This window comes from Silurus meridionalis, chromosome 25, assembly GCF_014805685.1.
Source record: "Silurus meridionalis isolate SWU-2019-XX chromosome 25, ASM1480568v1, whole genome shotgun sequence".
Classification (NCBI taxonomy): Eukaryota; Metazoa; Chordata; class Actinopteri; order Siluriformes; family Siluridae; genus Silurus; species Silurus meridionalis.
Window position 1 is genome coordinate 7,756,746 of NC_060908.1, and position 22,051 is coordinate 7,778,796.

The following is a 22,051-nucleotide window of genomic DNA, read 5'->3' on the forward strand; positions in this document are numbered from 1 at the left end:
AATAGAAATCATCCGTAAATTCTGACTTATATAAAGTAAGCATTAGAGAAATATGTGGTCCAGAACTGTCAAATTTACTGCATTAATACAGGGAAGTGATGTTCTGGCACAGTAAAGCGGATCTCACCCTCCTAATTCTTCAGTCCAAAAGGAAACCCTTAAAGATTTTTATACCCGTATTACCCAACAGTGAACGTTAAATCTTAAACATGCTTCCAGATTAACATGTCTCAGCTGTCTGAGGCAATTATCGCCGTCTGATGTCACCAGCATGCGGCTTAAATATCCGTCCTTAATGTAGTCACAGGGACTGTGTTATATACACTTGACAGTCGCTATGACTTAATCTTGAATCTCATCCCACCACCACACATGTTCAATTCAACCTTTCCTTTCCTCCTGCTGACTAAAAAATTGTGAATGAGTGCGATAGCAATTTAGAGCTTGGAGAGGACGAGGTACTCAAGTGCTAAATCACTCTACTCCTCTTATCTCAGTCTCTGACCTATGAATAGGGCTTGACACTGACACTGGTAACAGCATAATAACTAAACTTCTCTGTGATATGATGGTATGTCATTCTTGGTATGGGTTCTGTTTCAGATTAGTGTCATATATGTTCAAACGATCTTGCACACACACATCAGGAAACTATCAATAGTGAAAGGAGAGTTGTCATCAGCTAAAGGAGATAGAAGGATTAGCAGTTTAAATACTTAAAATATGGACAGCGTGGGTCACGTTGAAATTCTTTCCTGTAGCCCCGATAATTTTTTATGTAGAAGAAGAAAAAAGATAGTATAGAAGGATCACATCGCGCAATCTGATTTCCACACTTATGCAAACTTTCCTTTCTGCCTTCAGTAGCCGTAGATGTCAGATGACCTAATAATGATCTAAAACACATGGGAGGCATGTTTTTAATGGCACATTGGTTACTTTACTTTATCAGCAGATTAGCTAATAACGCTATGATTTTTCGACACCTCTGTGATCTCCAGGGACTGTTAATCCTGTCTAAGGATACCTATATAATCCATGGTAAATTCTATTATACTCAGTAATATACCAACATGGAAGACATTCATCATTCATCAGTTATTCGAATAACAAAAGCTCCTTATGAAGAATCAAAAGACATTTCGGTTGTATTAGACATCTCCATTATCTTTTTTTAACGAAAAGCCGTATTTCTTTATAGGACTCTCTTTGTTAAAAAAAAAAAAAAAAAAGGCTCCATTTCCTGTTTGTTTTGGCTCCATTCACTTCTACTTCAACATACAGTACACTAAAACCTTTAACTCCATTCAGGCTTGTATAGTGTATGTGTACACAGTGCCCTTTCATGGGAAAATCAGGTATCTCATTCGAAAACCCACAAACTCTGAGCAAATCAGAGAGCTTCCTGTAAAACTGTCATTTCATCAGCATGCACACCTGCAGCTTCTATTCGCAATTGGAGAAAAAAAAAAATAAAAAAATGTATTAATCCATAGTCCCAGGTAAGACTCTTTAAACAGGTATATTTTGTACTGTATAATAAAGTACTATTGGAAGAGCAAGGCCCTTTGTAGCCCTTGTTGACTGAACCCTTGAGGGTTATTCTGTAAAGTTTCAACCGCTGATTACTCTTGGCCCACTGCCAACTGAAATAAAACAACAGAACTCGTTTTAGGTCTTCACAAGAACTTGAATCTGGCAACATTTTTTAAATGCTTTTGCAGCTTAGTTGAGCATCGTTCACATTGTTTGGTAGGTTGGATCAAATTTCTTTCCTGGTTCAAAGGAGGATTCCTTAACTTTTCATTCATCAGTTGTAGAAATCTATGTTGGCAAGGAACCGTGATCCTCGTTTTCTGAAAAAAGCTGTCAGGAAATGACAAGAAACACTCAATGCCCTGAGGAACTCAACAAGAATAGAGCATATGCACTTTGATGGTCATCAGATGATTGCCATAGTCTGAATACTATAACTACATTAGTGTCTGTCAAGCCTGGAAAAAATGCCTTTTAAAATTCTTCAAAATGTCCAACCAATAGCCATCTTCACACAAGCTGTTGGAACGCTTGGATCATTGGGCTTTCATTTGTTCGACAGTTCGTTTTGAAACCTGGGAAAAGGCCCAGAGGGATGCCAGTCATTCACACCCCAGGAAAAATCCCTACAAACATATAGCCCTACACTTGAATGTAAATAGATACAATACTCCTGATTATTTGCTCAGGGCACCTATGAAGCTACTACAGATTTGTTAATGCTTTCCGAAATAAGTGTTTATACAACTTTCTTTTATTATACTTAAGACTTAAGACTTTCTGTTTCCCGCATCCTGTTACATCCATCCCAACTATCGAGTTTTAAAAGAAAATTGAGTTTTAATTGTTTCTCAGGCCATAGAGAAATACGTTTAGAAGATTTTGAATAATTATTACGCTGAGCACACTTCAGTACCACAGAACAGATAGACCAAAGAAGAGTGCCAAATAAAAGAAAGAAAGATAGACGCTTTGGCTGTTGCTTTGGAAAAATAATAACAGTAGTGAAAATGTTTACAATTATTTTTATATGATCACAGGGTACTTGTGCATAGTTGGGTAAATATAAAGCACCAAGACGCTCAGATGTAGTGCAGATTAATGACGGTGCACTTTATTTTTGACAACCAATCATTTCTGTAGGCTACATATACACTGTGATATGCACAGTATATTAAAAAAAAACAGCACACACTCACACTTACACACTTCCCGTGGTAACACACAGCTCACAGTTGCAAATGTTAGTAATCAAACATGTCAAGACATGTTCAAGGCTTTGAATATAGTATTACTCATCGCTCTGTCTGTCTGTCTGTCTGTCTCCCTCACTCTCCTGTATCACTGCTGCCCCAAATACTTACAACACCGCTTCCGTGACTTAATATTTTACGCCGTGAGATCAAGCGTGCAGGACCCTGACATCAAACCAGACAGGATTAGATTCATTTCACAGCATTGTATTCGACAACACAGCCATAGGTAGCAAACATCCTTATCTCTATGAGAAAACTAATAAGGAATGCAAAATATTGAATCAAGACTTGCGAAGAAACCTTGTCCCTTGCCCAGACATTCGACTGTTTAGGTTTTATCTCTGCCGCATTACGTGATGTTTTCATTGAGTAATTCAGCCAGACTTTGAGACAGCAAACTCCTGTCTCATTCACGGCAGTCTCCTCAGTGCCAGCGTGTGTGGCAATGGTTTATTCATAGCAGATGAAAAGGAAGATTTTAATCACTTAGTGATCAGCAGAGCCACGCAGCGTAGTGTGTGCATGAGTGTGTGTGCGTGTGTCTTTTAAGTTCACTGACAAGTGACCTGTTTTCACTGATCTGAGTTGGCTTTAGGGAGCACACAAGTGCAGCCATCAATAATGTGATTACTATGGCTTTGACAGCTTCAATTTGGATGTTCACACAAGAAGGCAGTTACAGCACAAATAAGAGGTTCAGCTTGGAAGCTTTCAGAAATAAAACGTAAGGTTTTAGATAGAAATGTTAGGATAGCTCTACTAATAATAGATAACCGCAAACTGGAACAATCTAAGATGATAAGCAAGGTTTCTCACGCTGGAAATCGGACAAGACAGCTTTCAAAACTATTGGAACACGGCCAGTACAATGACATTGAAAATGTATATTCAAAGTACAAATTGTAATAGTTTAGTGACGTGTGTTACCCTTGTATGTGTGACATCCATGCTTAAGGCTTCTTGCCATTCTGTGTGCCTAGTCACGATGATTCTCCCACCCACACCCCCACAATTGCGCTTGTATCCAAACACAATTAGCACTACACAAAAAGCCCACTATTCACTTCAGGTAAAGGCTGCGTGTCTGAAAGCACTTGCCCTTGACGGGAAGGCTGCGAATGAGTGGACAAAGAAGTGCATTCGTGATCCCAACAAAGAAGATAACATACACGTGCATGCACTCAGACATACACACACACAGGTACCACCTCCTGAGTTGTCATAGTAACATGTCAAAAAAAATGGCATAAATGAAAGGCTGCAATCTGACATTGGAGAGTGTGTCTGCTTAGTCATCAACTGCCTACATGGCAGCACCCACTTATATATACTGACACATTCATGAGTATCAAACCTGACTTATGGGCTGTCAGAGGAGATTAGAGTCCTGCAGGAAAAATGTAAATGCTATACTAATGTTTTCAAATCAAGCCATCAAGTAAATAGGACGGAAAGAAGCTTTTAGCTGCAAACACTGTGCTTCACAGATGAATAAATCTGGAACGCACACAATCTGATGAAACACAATGCAAGCGTTAGGTAAAAACTTAAAAAAAGAGAGAAACCTCACACTATGCAACTTTAATCTAATCAGGCATATTAAATAAAATCACTGTGGGGACATGGTTGAATTTTGTTTTTGGTTTGAATTTTTAGTAAAAGAGTTATTCCACCTACAAATCTAACCTAAAGCTCCATTCCTATTTATATGCAATTAGGAAGTTTTTTTTAAATTATTAAAAAAAATTGTTTAAATATGAGGTATTTACAGCATTACAAAACCCCTTGAGCAAAATGTACTGAAGGATTTGAGGTCAAGAGAAAGCTGACAACAGAATCTGCTTAAATAATGTACTAGAATATACATGAGGAAAAAATGCATCTATGCCAAAAAAAAACCTTGACTACACTTGGGTTGTAATCGCCTTATCAACTCCTACTCCTCCTCAGGTACGTGCTTTAAATTGTGTAATTAAAGCAATGAGTTTAATTTTTGCCATCCTTCCTCCGGAGCCATGGCATGTAGGCATGGTGCCTCATTAGTTTTTTAATACTGTAGGTGTTACTGCGGTGACGAGTGAAACAATGCAAGTTTCGGCTTAAAGCTGGCACAGGTGTTGTGGGAAAAAAAAGCTTACAATGCTCCAGGTTGTATCACGTTAGTTGAAACAGGTTGATTAAGCATAATGGTATGCATGTGACAGTGGTTGTTGTGTACTTAAATAGATTCTCGTCCTGGAAGGTGACAGAATGGAATGCAGCATAGCTATCATGATTGAAATCAATATATGTATCCATATATGCTTTATATAAGAGTTTAACACATTCGTAAGCAAGACATTAAATACACTCTGTGTTTGTTACATCACAGTGAATCAGTAATATAAAATATGAAGTGTGTACACCAGTCATCTTCACAATCTCCGTGAGTAGGTGTGTACAAAAAAGAAAGTATCATGGTCTATCAGGTGGCAAACACTGGAACCCATACAAACATGATTTATTAGTTACAGAGAGAATGTAAAGTAAGAGTTATGTAATTCTAATGTGCAGTTATATAATTGTGATTTGCACACCACTCTCAGCTAAACATTTACAGTAATTCAGTTCGTCACGGGATGTCCGGTCATCTTGGTATTATTAAGATCCATGTCAGATAATGCTGGGATAATTACAACGACTCCTTTTCACTGTCACAGCATTATTACTGCAGAAAAGAGAAATCCATTTTAATATTAAGCAAGTAAAGGTATTGTATAGAATTTACATTAAATAATGATCAGTAGGTTTATGTGGCAAACATTCACAAAGCTCCCAAACAATGAAAATAACATTTTAATAGTATTATAGCATTAATTGGCTATAACACTAACTGTGTTCAACTGACTGTGACTGTGTTCAACATTATTGAGTGTGAGCATGAAAATTACATTCAACCACTGAATCTTTTCTCTGTAGCAGTCAGTAAGGCTGTTTGTACACATCAGCTGAGGATAGTATCTCCAGCCCCTATTAAATAGTCCAATGCAAGCATTTCCTCATTACAAATTCTTGCCCACCTTTTGTCTGGTCTGAGTCTTGTCTTGACTGTTGAGTACTCTGGTAATTTAGATTTACCCTTTGCTTTATACATTACTGCCTTTGTGTCTTTGCCCATTGTTATTGTTCAAAATTTAATTCTGGATTTGTCTGGGACATGAATCCTCTGCCATCTCCTGACCCATGATCGTAAAAGAAAAATACGCTAAATGGCTAAATTGTAGTCTACAGGATTATGGTGGTAACACAGTTTGATGAAACTGGCCAATACTAACACTGACCAGACTCTTTCTTTTTTATTTTCGTTTGAAATAAAAGTTCATTACAGTCCATTGTCCTGCAGTGATCAAAGTAACTTCCTTTTTTATCCAAGCACACTCAGAGTTTTAACAGAATGAACACTTAGTCACATATGAGCATGCAGAAAACATGCAGAAAGCACACATGCAAATTAGTTTCCGGTGAAAGCCCACAAAACCAAAGGATGTCTTTTTTTTTCTTTCATACAAAGCTAATAGCACAGCAGGAGGTCCTTGCGACAATTATATAAATAAACAAAATACACAATGGCCTGCTTGCACAAGACACAGGAAGGCCGTCAGGAGTGTGGTGGTTACATACCAAAGTCATTTATCCTATTAATAATCCTTTTTACCTCACTGACAGCCAATGTAATTGTTCCTTAAGGAACACCCTGAAACTTGCTTGCTCTCAGGCACAGGTGCAGAAATGTACTGCATGCATGACTAAAATGTACTTAGTGTTTAAGTTTTTAACAAAATGAAAACTAAAGGACTGACTTAAAAGCCTACACTATCATATTCCTTAACAAATTCTTAAATCCTGTCATAAGTTGGTCATAAATATGGTCTTTTTACATGTACCTAATGACAACTTTACCACCTCATTATATAGGATTTTATGTATATATGTGTGAGTGTGTGTGTGTGTGTGTGTGTGTGTGTGTGTGTGTGTGTGTGTGTGCCCTTGACTAAAGTTTAAAGTTACCCAAACCAGCGACTAATTTTCTTTATCCCTCAGTAACTGGCAAAGGAATTTGAAGTGCTGCAGAAAAAAAGTGAAGTGAAGTCAAAAGATGTTGAAAGGAAATCATGAGTGCTAATTCTTGTAAGGTTGGTGTGTTGACCTCACATTTTCCTTAATGAATCTACTAGATGGACAGTCCAAGCTCGCCAAATGACTGAGCTATTACTGAAATAATGATAAGATTAGTGTCTAGGTGGACAGCCACACTAATGAGCTTCATAGCTTCAGGTCGGAACAACCTAGAAGGCAAGTATCTGCACCGTCTTTGTTGAGCAAGGATGCAGTGGAGCCCCTGTGACCGGAATTGAATAGTTTCCTCATAACTCTTAAGCAGGGCGAGATTTTGGATGTTATGCATGCATGCCAGGCAGAATTCGATTGGTGTCGGTGGAAAAAGGTGTGTGCGCGTGTTTTAAACCTGCTTTTTAAATTCTTTCATTTTGTTTTCTAATGTGGAAGGGCAAGAACATTCCTGGGTTTTGCTATTGCATTTTGAGTCATGCTTATACCCAGTTCTGTTTTACACTAAACATATTTCCAGAGTGAAAGAACGTCTGTGACATTTAGCAAAATGGGTGTTTCTACTTGTTGTGGGGTTAGGAAGCTTAGATAGAAAGATACACCCAGGTCATCTTCATCAACTGGGAATGTAGGGTGAGTCTGATCACATGCAAAGCTTAACACTCTAAACAAAGCAGATAAGCTTTTTGAATGAACACACGTTAGCATTGTTAAACTGTTTAAGAAGATGTGGCATGAATATTTTCAAAGTTTTTTTTTTTTCCCCCAGTCACATGCTGTATTGTGTTATCTCGTATCAACCTCGTCTCACGTTAATTTCTGCTGCCTTTGTGTCCTCGTTTATCTTTTTCACGCACGTCAAGATTCCCCTTGTGAGTGTGCACAGGGAGTTGAAGTCATTATCAGAGACATTACCAGAGAACCAAGTATCAGACCTTAGGTTAATAGGAGGTTAGGATAACAGCATGTTAGGATAACATGCTTTTAACGCTTCTCCTTTTGGTTGTCAGTACCTCTATTCAAGTTTGACACACAGCTGAAGAGTCTCTCATGTGCAAGTGTAGAGTTGTTGGGAAGGTGATAGGATGTTGGATGTTGAATTTGGCATTTTGAACATTGGGAGCACTGAGCTGCCGTTATATAAAGCAGGTGCAGATGCTTTATTTTGAGTAACCATGAAATTCCATTTGATTACCATATATAGTAACAACTTGCTTTAATGCTACCGAGTCCTTAAAATTGTATATCTAAAAGGTTTTCTTAGCAGTCTAATCTCTCAGAGTAGAGCACCTAAGCTAATTTGGCATTACAACATATACTAGAGGCACAATATGTAATACACATTAGGAAACACATATGCAAACGCTTCCTTCCACAGTAACAATAACATTATGTTATGCATTTGGTTTCTATTCCGGGTGTCATACATTAGCTATGCACACCTCACCCATTGCTTTGCATGTTGATCACAGATTAGTCACTTAGAGTATCAGTAGGAAGTCCACTGGAGATCCCAACCTACTTACTGACATATAACAATAACAAGCTGTATTCATGTTATCTGGTGATGATAAATCAATGCCAAGGTGATGTGTTATAAACAGTGACGACACACTGTCCAGGCAAGGCACGGTACAGTGTATAACTGCAAGTTTACAATCTTAATCTGTTATTATTTTGCAAAACAAGCCACATGAACACCAGAACATATTCTTATTGCCTAAAGTTCTGCTCTGTTAACCAACAACATTGTGTTGTGTTTTAGTGTTAGGTAATTATGGCTTTTTTTTATAATAATAAAAAAAACAATTCGAAAGCTATCACAGATCCAAAGCAGACATCAATATTTGGCAGAAGGAAAAATTAACAGTATGTTATTTTAAAGCATTTGGTATCACCAAGCTCCCTTCTTTGCAATGAGCGGGAAAAAGCAAAGGTATTTAGAATTGTGATTTCTAAATGCTAAGTACTTTATAATGCTAAGTACTTTATAGACTCATTTATAAATTTATTTTGTTAAAGATCTTATTTTTAACATTTTATTCAAAGTAACTATTCAAATGGTCCAGCAACACACGCAATTTAGTCCACAAGAAAATGCCATTTTGCTCATGTCATGTTACTACAGTAGTTCACAATTTACCTATATTTGATTTCCATTTTTTATGATCATATATATTATATTTTTGTGATTATTATAACGGTATAATGACTTTTTAAAATGTATTATATATATTGCAAACATTTGCTTAGGTTTTTTTTTGCTAGCTACTTAGCATACATACCTAGCACTTAGTAATAAGAGAATGCAACTATGTACATTTGGTATGTAAATAAAAACAAGAAGAGAATGAACATGTGTAATTTCTAGCCTACTTTTTGTTGTTGTTTTGTCAACATGACCCAGTTGACCTAGCTAAACAAATGTGTTGGATGCGGTTAGAATACTTGAACTTTAACCTGCAAAAACAATACTTAACCTGGTTTATGAGATCATATCTTATCAATTGCTGTGTTACTAGCAATTATATTGTTTATATCAGACAAGAGAAGCCATACTTTCAGGACCAAATTTTTGAAAAACATCAGTCTGTTTGTTGACTCTTGAAATATGCAGATCAACTCCAAGCAATATGAAATTCAAATCTGTTCTTTAGCTGATTGTGAAGACACTGGTCATGTTCGTATTAGTGACACTTCACATCCACGATTCTCTGTGACATTGTTAGAAAACAACTTGTTGACGTCTCAATAGACCGGCAGTATAAAGTGTGTGTGTGTGTGTGTATGGGAGAGCAAAAGAACTCTGGTCGAGTTCAAAGATGCATCTATAAACACATTATAGTGAAACATCAGAAACAGTTTACACCCAAGACTCATGCTTCTTTCAGTGAGTAATTTTACTGTGAACTCTTTATTGAACAGAGTAGCTACTGACTGTTTATGGCTGTAAAAAGTAATGATTTTTAATCCTAGTTGGTATCACCAAGAAGAATGAGCTACCTTTTAAATCTGGTTTTCTTTCAGGTTCCTCATGACAATTTAAGTCAGGATTTTATTGTCACTATCACCTCTGAATTGGTCATTAGGGATTTAAGTTTGCAACCGGATTTTGCATTGTCTAGTGTTAGAAAATGCTGTGAATTTAAAATCAGTTTGGACTCAACATACACCCATATCTTTACAGAGATTATGTTGAAACAGTGGCGCTTACATTGTAAATCCCCTGGTAAGACTTTAAAAGCTCTTTAATAAATGTAACTCCACCCTCAAAAAAGTCTAATTAACAGCAATGCAAATTTATTTCCTTTCTATCTCTCTTTTATTCAGCTTCATTCAACATATCAAAGGGTGGTTGCTTCTAGTCTATAGTCACATAAGCCATTGTTATAAATATTCTCTTCAGGGAAACAGAGTTTCATTTCCATGTATGAGATCTTTCTTTCTGCAGCGAACAAACTGAAAACTGAAATGTCAGCAGTGGAGTTTCATAGCAACTGCAGTTTAGCTGTAAAGAACTGTAATTTGAGTTTCCATATCATATATCGCAAACTTGAAAGGTGAAAAGAGGAACCTGATGTCACTAAACGTATTAAAACCAATCAAGAGCAATTTCTAGATCTTTTAACAACCTTGATTATAAGTATCTACTTTGGAATAGCTGTTGCTTGGACACAGGATACAGAGCAGCAGGGGCTTGTAGGTGGGAAGTGGGTTGGAAAGCTGAATCAAGCCTTGAATAGCCCTCCTACATTGGATTAGTGTAGCATTTTGATGCATAATGAAGAATCTAGATACATTCCAAATTTCCATATAATTTCTCTAATGGTCCTGAGGAATATTCATGTATCATAATTCCAAATAAAAAATAAAACAGTAACAATATGTTTTCGAAAAATGTGTTCTATTGTATTTAATGTGAAATTTCTCATTTTCTCTCTCACAGTTTTCATCTGCAGTTTCATGGTGGCAGCGCCCATCTTCGGTTACCTTGGCGACCGATTTAACAGGAAGGTCATTCTGAGCTGCGGCATCTTCTTCTGGTCGGCGGTGACACTACTGAGCTCCTTCATCACCCAAGAGGTAAGAGGTCGTAATAAGACTGTCTACTCACAAGTATGGCCTTATATCAAAAGTTTAAACAGGACCGGGTGACTTTGAGAAGCTTGGCGGCTTTGCAAATTTACATTAATTCTTTTCAAGCTCATCAGCGTGTGTTCTTAATAAATGATAAATGTGGTCCATTTGGTGCAGCCGAAACACATAATGTGCTGTTAAAATCAAGGTCGTAACCTACAGCACTACAAGTAATACAGCACAAGTCCAAAGATAAAGCTAACCCAATGGTGGTATGCTAATACATGGCCGTTTGCCAATTAAGAGATTTCACGCTGGTCTTTTTTAATCAGCACTAGCGTAAAATGCTTACTTCCTTGTCCAATAGCACTTAAGCAAGTGTAATTAAAACAAGCCATATTGTTCAGACTAGGGCAGGTATCTAAAAAAAATAAAAAGTCGGATGTGATCTATTTATAGTCATTTAGCTTTTCTCTGGCCTGATTAGCTGTCTTATCTAATAATTACATAAATGCACGTGATTGGCTTTAACCAAGTATCTGCTCCAGAATCAGTCCAAAATCTATATTTGCCGAAATACCAGCATTTCCATATTTTTATATGGCTTCTGCTACAGTATTTTTTTGCAGTGAAATACTTTGCTGGGCTGCATCCTTAGCACGGTTTGTCAGTTAACGCCCCCTTGATACGTTTTTCCGGCTGCGTATTACTCCCCCCTACCCCGCATGTTTAATCTATATCTCAGCTGGCAGCCACTTTAATGTGATTAGACCTGCCACCTGGGTAGATCACATTAAGATCAGGATACGGTTGAACATTTAATTCAAGTTAAATATGTGAGCATTTGTGTTTCATAAACCTTTTCTTTACTAAGGCGTTAAGGAAACACAGACGGGCAGCCCAAGCTGTTGGTTCAGGTTTATTATCAACCCATTCAGTCAAACTCAGACAGGATTGAGGATCCCGGATTGAACAGCATTTATTAGCATGCTTTGTGAGTTGTGTGTGACCCATGCTTCTAAAAGGGCATTAGACTGTCATTCAGAGTGACTGCTAATTAAGAGAAAAAGCAACAAAATGGCAATAATGTCTATTGGGATTTGGTCATTATACTGGATCAGCAGTTATTGATTAATTTTTTATAACAGCGCCACTTTGGGCAATACTGGCTGCTTTAATCGAAAGCTTTTTATTAATATTTGTTACGAAACATTATTTCTATAATAATAGATATAATATAACTATAATAATAAGTGGCTTCTCTATGGCATGATTAGCTGCACTGTTTTTGTGTGTGTGTTATTAATGTAAATAGAAAGAAAAAATGACTAAGGGGTAAGGGAATGACGGTTTACTGCTGTTATCAGGTAGACGATAAGAGATATTTTCCCCAGGCATTACAACACTAAATATAACTCAGAGCACAATGGGCCGTTGATTAATATATTAAAACAATGTAATTACTGGGAAAAATCACTACATCGTGTTAGGACATGTCGCAGACTCGTTATTGGGAAACAGTCGACTTCATTGTGGTAACGCATTACTCGAAGTTGATTCCTTATTTAGCACTGATGTAAAAAAATTACAATCAATTGAGAATATTATCAGTCCTTGAATGAATCACTTTTTTACATGTAACTTAAACACCTCCCTGTCTGTGTCCCCTATGGCTATATAAACATAATATTCCTCCCTTCTGAGTCTCCTTGTCTTAAGAGTGAATATTAAAAACACAGCTATTTATTAACTTAAAACTGCCCTACAGTTGATATGCTTGTCTTTAAAACTCCCTCGAACTTGAAGCAAGACTGCGATTATCTGTGCAGATCAGCCCAAGTTTGATAGAATTCTTCTGGATTTGGTTAAACAATAGATTTTTGTGATTCCACTGAAATTAGACAGCAGTGGCCTTTATGACATATTATAATCTTGGTTTTTAACAAAAGACTAAGCCTGCTACCTCTGAGTTGCTTAATTGTGTGTATTCATGTGGAACATTTGTTGAAACTCATCTATATGAACTTTTGAGGAATAAGCATTTAGCTCAGCCCTCTACCCATCCTGGATGAATTTATAAACAGAACTGTGTCTTGTTCCTTAAAAACTAAAAATATAAGCTTAGCTTCATGACTCAGCACACTGAGTAAAAATGTGAGTTTTAGATTATGTTGTAGTGTGTGTGTGTGTGCGCGTGTTTGTTTATGGTTTATGGATAGCTGGATGAAAGTGTATACAAGGTCAGAGGAATGATAATCTCATTATTATTCTTATTGGACTTCTCAGACCAAAGAACTTAAAAGGATTTTCATTATTCATGTTCTCAAAGATGAATAGTCATTTGAGGTTCTATGTTGGACTTTTCATAGTTACATATAGAAAATAAAAAAATATAAGTATTTCATTCATCTTTAATAGTGGTTTTATCCTAATTTTCATTTTCTAAAATTGAAACATTTGAGTTCTTCTTTTTCTTAGACTAAAACGTCATTGGTTTTACGTAATCTGCACATTCTACTTATTGTATTGAACATAAATAGTGAAGAGGAAGCTATCAAATTAGATGTGGTTTGCTAAATACAATTTAAAATCATTACAATTTAAATGGCCAAAAATACTTATTTAGTAATTTTTTTTAAAAGGATTTTTATAACCCAGGGATGTATACACAGATTTGCATGATTACATTTATCCACTTATCTTCAGTGTGTGTTGCTGGTTAATATTTGTATCACCCCTACACCGCCAGTTCTCCCCTCCTCCTTCTCTACTCATTTTGCTCCTCCATCCCTCACTCTCTGCAATGCAGCTCTCCAGCTTTCTCCAGCTTTCACACACACATGCACACACACACACACACACACACACACACACACATACCACACACACACCGTTTCTGTTCCAGCACAGCAGCTGCTATAAGAACCCAGTTCACTATAGGAGGATGTGTGTGTGTGTGTGTGTGTGTGTGTGTGTGTGTGTGTGTTTTTGTGTGTATGGAGGAGTATAGCCCAGCTTTACTATCAATTCAGTCTCTAGTGTGTCTTTCCAGTCACGTACTCCATAGTAATTTTTCTAAACCTGCTGGGAAGGATATAACACGCAATGATCAAAATGGAATAGTAGCCCCACCCTTATTTTTCCCGCACTTTTATATTGAAGGCTGTCAGATGGGTTGAGGCATGAAAATTAACAGAAGGGGGGTCAGAAACTGGAACATGGGGTAGGGGGACAGTGCTAGACATCCTTCTTTTAAGAAGAAAGGAAATCATTATTGTTCACACATTACCACATGGACATCATTACTAAGAAATGTCTTTGTATATCTCAGGGACCAGTAGTGCTTAAGGCTAGGATTAGGATTAGCAATCCAGACTTATTAATCATCTCTTGAGGAATGAACAGTGATTTTCATGTATTAAAGGTTTGCTTTCTTCTTCAGGAACTAGCAGCTGTCTTCAGGTAGCGTTCCATTGAATCAACCCAAGAGATCCAGAGATCCAAGAGTGCAGGGTGTGATTCTGTGGAAAAAATTAAATCCACATTTGCAAAACTGGTTCCCTGTAGCGCTGTTAAATTTGTCTGGGCGTCCTACATTTGGCGTCATTTGCACTATGTGTGTGTGTGTGTGTGTGTGTGTGTGTGTGTGTGTGAGTGAGTGTGTAGGTAGAAAGGACAGAAATGAGAAACAAGAACAAAGAGAAATAGTATCAGAATGAGTGTGTACGTGTAACTACAGAGTGTAAAAATAGTGCAAAGAAACGAGGAGGTAAAATAATCTATATGCGTCTTTTCCTCATATGAAGAAATAAGCCTGCTGTGGCAACTTATGGGAGTGTTTAAAATAAATAAAATTACGAAGCCTTTTTTTTTATACAGAAAAGATTAATTTAGAGCATCTATAAATGTATACAGTCCCAGTCTCTTCCCACACACATTTTTAGCCAGAGTTTACCACATGTATATCTATAGCTGGACCCCACCTTGTGTTTCCAAGCAAGGAGGGTAGGTCTCTCTTCCTTCCCTTTTTTCTAATCATTAAACCAGCAGGCGTGGGTCAGAGTGCACTACCCAGATGTTCTTTCTTCTCTAAGATCATTGTAAGGGGTGACTATTGTTATATACATATAAAAAAATTACACTTCCTATTCATGCAGTGAAGCAAGTACATACGACAGGTCATTGTCCTTTAATTCTGCACTGAGGCTGAATCGGGGTCTTCTTGGGAAATCCACACCCAGCTGTGTTTTACAGTAAAACTAGGCAGATTTATGAAGAGATACTGCTAAATAAGCAGAACAGCTGGGCAAGAGAGAGAGAATAAAAAAAAAATAAGGCCTGGGATATATATATATAACACACACACGCAGTACATAAATATATAAAGGTTCTTATAGTTATGCTGATTGGTAACATCTGTGTAATTCCTTTGGCTTATTATATCATCTTCCTTTTTTTTTAACGCATTGCTTGTCTGTTCTAGTACTATTGGGTGTTTGTGCTATCCAGAGGCCTGGTAGGCATTGGAGAATCCAGCTACTCCTCCATCTCTCCCACCATCATCGGAGATTTGTTTACCAACAACAAGAGGACCACATGGCTTTCTGTCTTCTACCTGGCCATACCGTTAGGAAGGTAATCTTCATCTGAAAATCAGAATTTTTTTACTCCCAGTGTGTTGAAAAACATCTACAGAGTCAGAAATCTAAGGGGGTCTGTGAGGTCTGGCAAGCTTTTGTATTGATACAAAGCACAACAGCTCGTCTGTGTCACCAGTGGCAGTTTACAACAGCGTTTATTCAGGAACTGGAGATAAGGCAGAGACTGTGCTATGCATCACTGACTGTTACATGCTAATTTGTTGAGGGGAAAACTAGCCTATCCTTGCTGGGGGAAATACAGGGATGCATGCAGGGTAATGAACTGTAATGAAAAATCCTATACCACTCAAAGCTGGCTGAACTGGCAACCATATTTGACATAATTCAAACCCGACACTATAGTTGGCTGTTGCGTTACTGTGACTCAGCATGGCCTTTTACGATACTTTTGACATTCTTTTTATTCTTATGAGAGTTTTGTTTTGTGCCAGGCCATTTTGAAAGCAGACAGCCTGGCTAGGTTCAGGCTTAGACAGCAACATTTATCGGCACAGCTATCTCAGCTCAGTAAAGGTCAAATGCACATAATTGAGCCCAGTGGCTCACAGCACCTTTTTGTATAGTCACTGCCATGGACGACAAAGGCACAAATATAGGCAGGACCTGCAAATAGAGACCGACATAAAAAAAAACTGATTTGCATGAATAACTCAGTCAGGTCACCTAAAGCTCTCAAAATAGGAAGAGCCTTCAAAGTGCTTTAATGAGGCAGTCTGAGTTCATTTGTATTTGCCTGTAGTGCTTACCACTGCACTTCATGAAGTTGGATTGTTTTGTGCCTAAATCCATTGGCCAAACACAGACAAACCTTGCATTAATAAGCAAACACACTGCAGTTAGTAAACACAAAATTTTGTCTAGTTAGATTCTACACATATTCAGATATAGATGTCAGCAGTTCCATTCCCTAAATCCTTGTAGTACAAATGGGTTCTCCATATTCTAAAGTTCCTGGCATACACTTAGCATAAGTACTAATAGAATGTTTAAAATACTCATGCAAAATGGAGAAATTCACAACATAATGACGTCTGGACCACGGCTAGTCCATGAAGTCCTCAGTAGCTCTTTCTGCTTTTACAGTGGGTGGCACGACTAGCATTTCTCTTCTGACAGCAAATCAGGGGACAGATCACTTGTACTATACTTTCTTCACTTCAAATGTTACCAGCTGCCTCAAATTAACTCCATATTTATATAAAGTTAAACTTTTTTCAGCTTGTGTCACTGTACACACTTCCCACAATCACTGTCACTCATGTTGCCAAAGTTCCCAGCTCTTATTGAAAAGATATGGTCTCTGGTTGTTTTGTAACTGCAAGTCACTGTATGTGTGAATGCATCTTAACACAACCATCTAGAAAAAAAAACATCTAAACACTTTTAACATTCCTGAATCCCTCCACAAATCATGCCCACAGCTGTGTATATATATGTCTGCATGGTTACTAATAGAATTAATAAACCACTGATTGCAGCAAGAGAAAAGATCAAAAAAAGGCTTTCAAACATGGCCAGTGGAGGTCTTTAGGTTCAGACTTAACAAAGCATTCATCGGTAAAAACAATGAGGCCAACAATTGAAACTACAAACCCGACTGCCCAACTTCCTGCCTGGCGCACTTATTGTTTATCTACAGCCTGGTTATTATGACCGTTTCCAGGAAGTGAATTCAGGCTTGAGTTTGAGCCCAGGCAAGGAAATGGATTCTCCTCTTGGAAAGGAAAACTTTTCTCTCACCAGTAAATCTCTGAAATGACCTGTTTTTCAATCTGTTGGCCAGATTAGCTTGATTAATTTTACACAATGAAGTTTACCTTCATATGCCTGGAAAAAACAGGAAGCATGTAGGAGATGGAATGTTCTGTATCCAAACAGAGTGTGAGTGTTCTGGTTGTTAAATGTATGAAATAATTTACCAGTAGGTTGTTGAGCCTTTGACTACATTGACACTTAAGTTTTTTATATATGCATCTTATGTTATTCGGTAACTGCAGCATTTTATTCAAAAACAAAAGAAAGAAAAATGAGCGACTTATAAATTTTATGTGCATCGAAAGTTTCATGTACAACAGAATTGCAGTTCTTTAGCTGCAATTCAGATGATAATCTCTTTAAAAACACTTTTTAAACTACCCATGGTAAATGTAGCTATGAACACGATTGAATTAATTCCTTGTCTGCATCTTTGTAAACTCCATTAGCCCTATTCTCTACTTTGGCTGTACACAGTTTGTCTGCATTTGATATCTAAATCCTTTTTATCCTCCAAGAGCAATGATATCTGGCTAGCTGGTGTCTGATGAATCAGAAAGGTGGGAAATGTGCTGGAACAACTTCAGCTGATCTCACATGACCTTTCAGATAGCAGACAGACTCATTTTGTGGAATGCAATGACTTTTAATGTTTTTTGGGTTTTTTTTTTTTTTTTGCTAATATCAAAGCCGCTCTGCACATATATTTATGGTGTGCAATCATTTGTCTAAATATATTCCAGTGTTAAACTGTATCATCAATGGCACATTTGTTTTGATCATAGCAAAAGTATCTCTAATCTATTAAAACGCGTTTGGCCTTATAGTTTAATGCGCACCTTGAGGTTTATCATAAATCATAATGGTTATGATAACACCAAGGAGCTGAAAAGTTAATTTCCTGCACCTACATCTGAGGACATTGGGGAGTAGGTACGAGTCAGGGGGATTAAGTGCTAGAGAATGAGTCACTTCAGGAGGATAGACTTAGCTGAAATGAGCACTAGGGGTTATAATTGACATCTGACATGAAAATGAGGTTGAGATCAACAGTGCAGATGGTCACACTGTTCAAAAACTTTACAAACAATACAGAAAACAAGAAAATTGGAAATGACACAGCTCCTGAACGCATTACACACAGCCACTTTAATCGTTCAGCGATCAAGAGAGTCATCATAATCTGAACATGTTTGAGTTTCCTGAACAATCATAGCATAACAGAGCAGTTATAAACTTTATCAGAGTAAACAGGACACAAAGGAAGAAATTGTTTGGTCTGTCGAAACTGCCGTGACTCAGAGATTCTTCGGCTATCAGGAGACACAGTTCCACCTTGAGTGAGGAAATGGCACTCAACCAGACTTTGCTCATGAAGAATTTAGAGGTCATGACTCTAATTATAACTATGGTTCACAAACACGGTCATCAAAAATACATGCCATAGTGCTGGTAGAAGTGAGAAAAAATTAGGAAAATACTTAAAAACAGAAAAATAAGTATGTTACCAGCAACGTTCTGAGGAATTCTTGTATACCAAAAAAAGGCACTATCATGCAAATGCCACCTCAATAGATGCCGAATAGGCTGGAAGATAGAAGAGCCAGACTGAGACATTAATCATTAAAACAGTCTAAAATATTTGAAACAAAGAAAATGCTTGCTCTCTCTCTCTCTCTCTCTCTCTCTCTCTCTCTCTCTTTCTATCTCTCTGTTTGTAATGAACAATGGTTGAGGCTCTCACATTGCTGGAGGTAATCGCCAATGCAGGGCCATTACCAGCGGCATTAGTATGCTTAACGTCTGACCTGAGAATAGTCTGTTCTCTCAGCGCATGAATATTTCACCTAATGTGACTGGGCTCATCTCAAGATAGCAGGAGAACAGAGGGAAGAATTGGATGACAACAATGACAAGGAATGAAGCGGAGCAGAGAAAATGACTTTGAGATGGAAACGAATCCAAATGATCTCTTGGTCACATATTTATGTTTACATCTTTTTCACCCGGAACAAAAACGTATGACTTTTATTTTCTGGGCTGTCAAGCGCAGACTTTCCTTTATTCCTTTATTTAATGACTGAACTATATTTATTTTCTGAGGAGTGCTTGCTGGTGTTCAAAATATTTTTAGTAGATACTAAATTTCATTTTGACAGTTTATACATGGAAAAAAAAATGATTCAATAACTACTATGAGTCATTCAGTAACTATTATGGAATTCTGGATATGCTAGTAATGGGTTAAGCCGGGACATTCTGGCCAATAGTGAATTCAGGTGAAAAGGGATCCGCTTTAATTAAAGTTATATAATGTAATCATCTTAAAGTTTATTTCAGCCTCTGATTTATACACACTCTGCTTACATAAACACCTTTTCCTGTGTTTACTCTAGTGGTCTTGGCTACATCCTGGGATCCAGCGCTAAAGATCTGGCTCAAGACTGGCACTGGGCTCTGAGGGTAAGAACTGCCCCTACTATTTTTGTTTGAAGTGGAATTATCTGTGTGCATGAATAAATGAGAGGGGCAATGGAGATTAAAATACGCTGAAAAGCATCTAAATAGCAGGTAGATGAATCCCAAAAAAACCTTCAATAGACCATTCAGACTTCACAACCCTGATAAAGAGAGTACTGACAGCCAAGCAAACCAAGGTGCTTCAGTTTAATTTTACCGCTGTGTCCCTGGGGTCCCACACACACCAAACATATCAAATCTCTTCTTAATGCCATGCTCAGGTCTTAACTCAACCATCCACCAAATATAGGCTTTCAGTATTTTCTGATTGAGTCAGGGGGACATACAAAGGCAGGTTTGTTTCAGGCTATTTTTTCAGTACCCTAGATATTCTCTCTTTGAAAACAACACCCTGAATACCTTCTGTGTAATGCTAAGAGCTGGACTTATTCAGGTGCTTAAAAGGACATAGACTGTTGCCTCTATGAGTACAGAGAGCACTATAGGGAGCCCTCAGAGAAGAAGTGAAACAAGAGAAAGATAAACTTCGAACAGAATTTTGTGAAGGAAAGAGGCCCCCTGTGCAAATGCCTCAGATTTTTTCTTCTTTGCTATTTCATTAGGCTCTTCCACCAAACTTCATGGGCCTCCCTTTGTTCTCCTCAAACTTTCCATAAACTTTAACAGGTGAATGTTTGAATTTAACAGGTGTACTCTATTGTAGCGACTAATTGTGCACTCCTGAAGTGCGGTGACAGCATATGAGGGTTATAGGAGCAACTACATTGTGTGGTCAGTGCTCTTAAAGACATGTCATAACTACAAACAGAATTAAGAAGCACCATTACAGCTCCTCAGCCCAACAGAAGTGCCTCTCCAAGGTTACATGGCAGTTATATTGGTCTCGCACTAATGTTTTTCCGCTGCTTGTTTTGGAAAGGGCTAGTCCAAACAGGAGCACACAGTTGTATTGTTCAAGAGCAGCCCTGTGCCAAAAAGTCTGCTGAAAGAAAAAAAAGAGAGGATGGAGGTGTTTCAAGAGATGGGCAGTTAATCATCTGCAGCACTTAGTAGTAAAAATAACAATCAGATGAACAGAAGCTTTCAGACAAACTTATCCTGCTTTTGGAAGGAAAAACTGTGTGTGCTGTTTTACACATTTTTTGCAGGTCCCTTCTATATTCGGCAGCCTTCCTTTTCTTGGTGAGGAAAAACCCCAGGAACTTAGGGTCAATTGTTTTTGGACCGCACACAATGTTACCTGCAGAGAAACACAATGATATTGTGGAGAAAGAAGATTATGTTGTTTGAAATTTATTCCCAACTGGCTGGGAACAGAAAGTTGGATCTGCACCTTGCCCTTCCTTTGTTTTAATTTATTAGTTTTTAATTGTAGTTTTTACTTCCTGTGGGGTCTGAGTATGTTTTTAGTTTCATCAGAGCTGCTGCTTGACCTTGACTTCACACTCAGTCATGATTTTGGATTCTTTTTGCAGTTTTCCACATTGTGGTGGTGAACAATACAATACAATCCATGGTCCCCTGTGGTGAATCTGGTTGCTTTCCTTGGCAGGTTAATAACAGTGGGTAGAGCTAGAGATAGACCAAAGTGCTGATTGGTCAAAAGAAGTAGTTGAAAGGCTAGCCCAATTTATTCAGACTTACACGATTTTGGGGAAAAAAAACCTTCTAATTTGAATGCTTTTTATAATAGACTTAATGGCACATCAATCTTCAATAGAGATGTAATGACTGCTAATGCATTTCTGGCAGCTTTAGGAGTCTGCATTGCAATATTATTATTAAATTCAGCAGATTAATTTCCTGTCACTGAAATTTAAGCTCTATATATGGCTTCGAGTCATGGCAAATTTCTACTTTACTGTGCATGTGCACTATCATAGTGTATGATATAAATGGTGTTAAGAAAGTATTTTATATCACAAAATATTTATTTTACAATATAAGCTTGTATGACAGTTTAAACTTAATTTTTGGATTTCCAAATTTTTGGCACATACTTTATATTTTTGTTTCATATTCCTGACTATGTAACATGTGCTTAATATATAATCAATTAGGTGTTTAATTAATGATTACTGAATTAGACCTCTACTCTTAGAGGACTAGGACATCACTAATACCCAATAATAATCTCTAGAGAATTCCTTCTACTGTGCCAGGTATCATTACATGAGC

The 22,051-nt window shown here is 37.5% G+C and overlaps 1 protein-coding gene across 1 annotated transcript in view; it reads left to right on the plus strand.

The window, feature by feature from the left end:
* Window positions 1-22,051, plus strand: part of spns2 (spinster homolog 2 (Drosophila)) — a 65,689-nt gene that overhangs the window by 26,031 nt on the left and 17,607 nt on the right. The window contains exons 3-5 of the mRNA XM_046838801.1: window positions 10,846-10,982; window positions 15,460-15,611; window positions 19,789-19,855. Of these exons, the coding sequence (XP_046694757.1) occupies window positions 10,846-10,982; window positions 15,460-15,611; window positions 19,789-19,855 (356 nt within the window). The remainder of the gene's footprint in view (window positions 1-10,845; window positions 10,983-15,459; window positions 15,612-19,788; window positions 19,856-22,051) is intronic.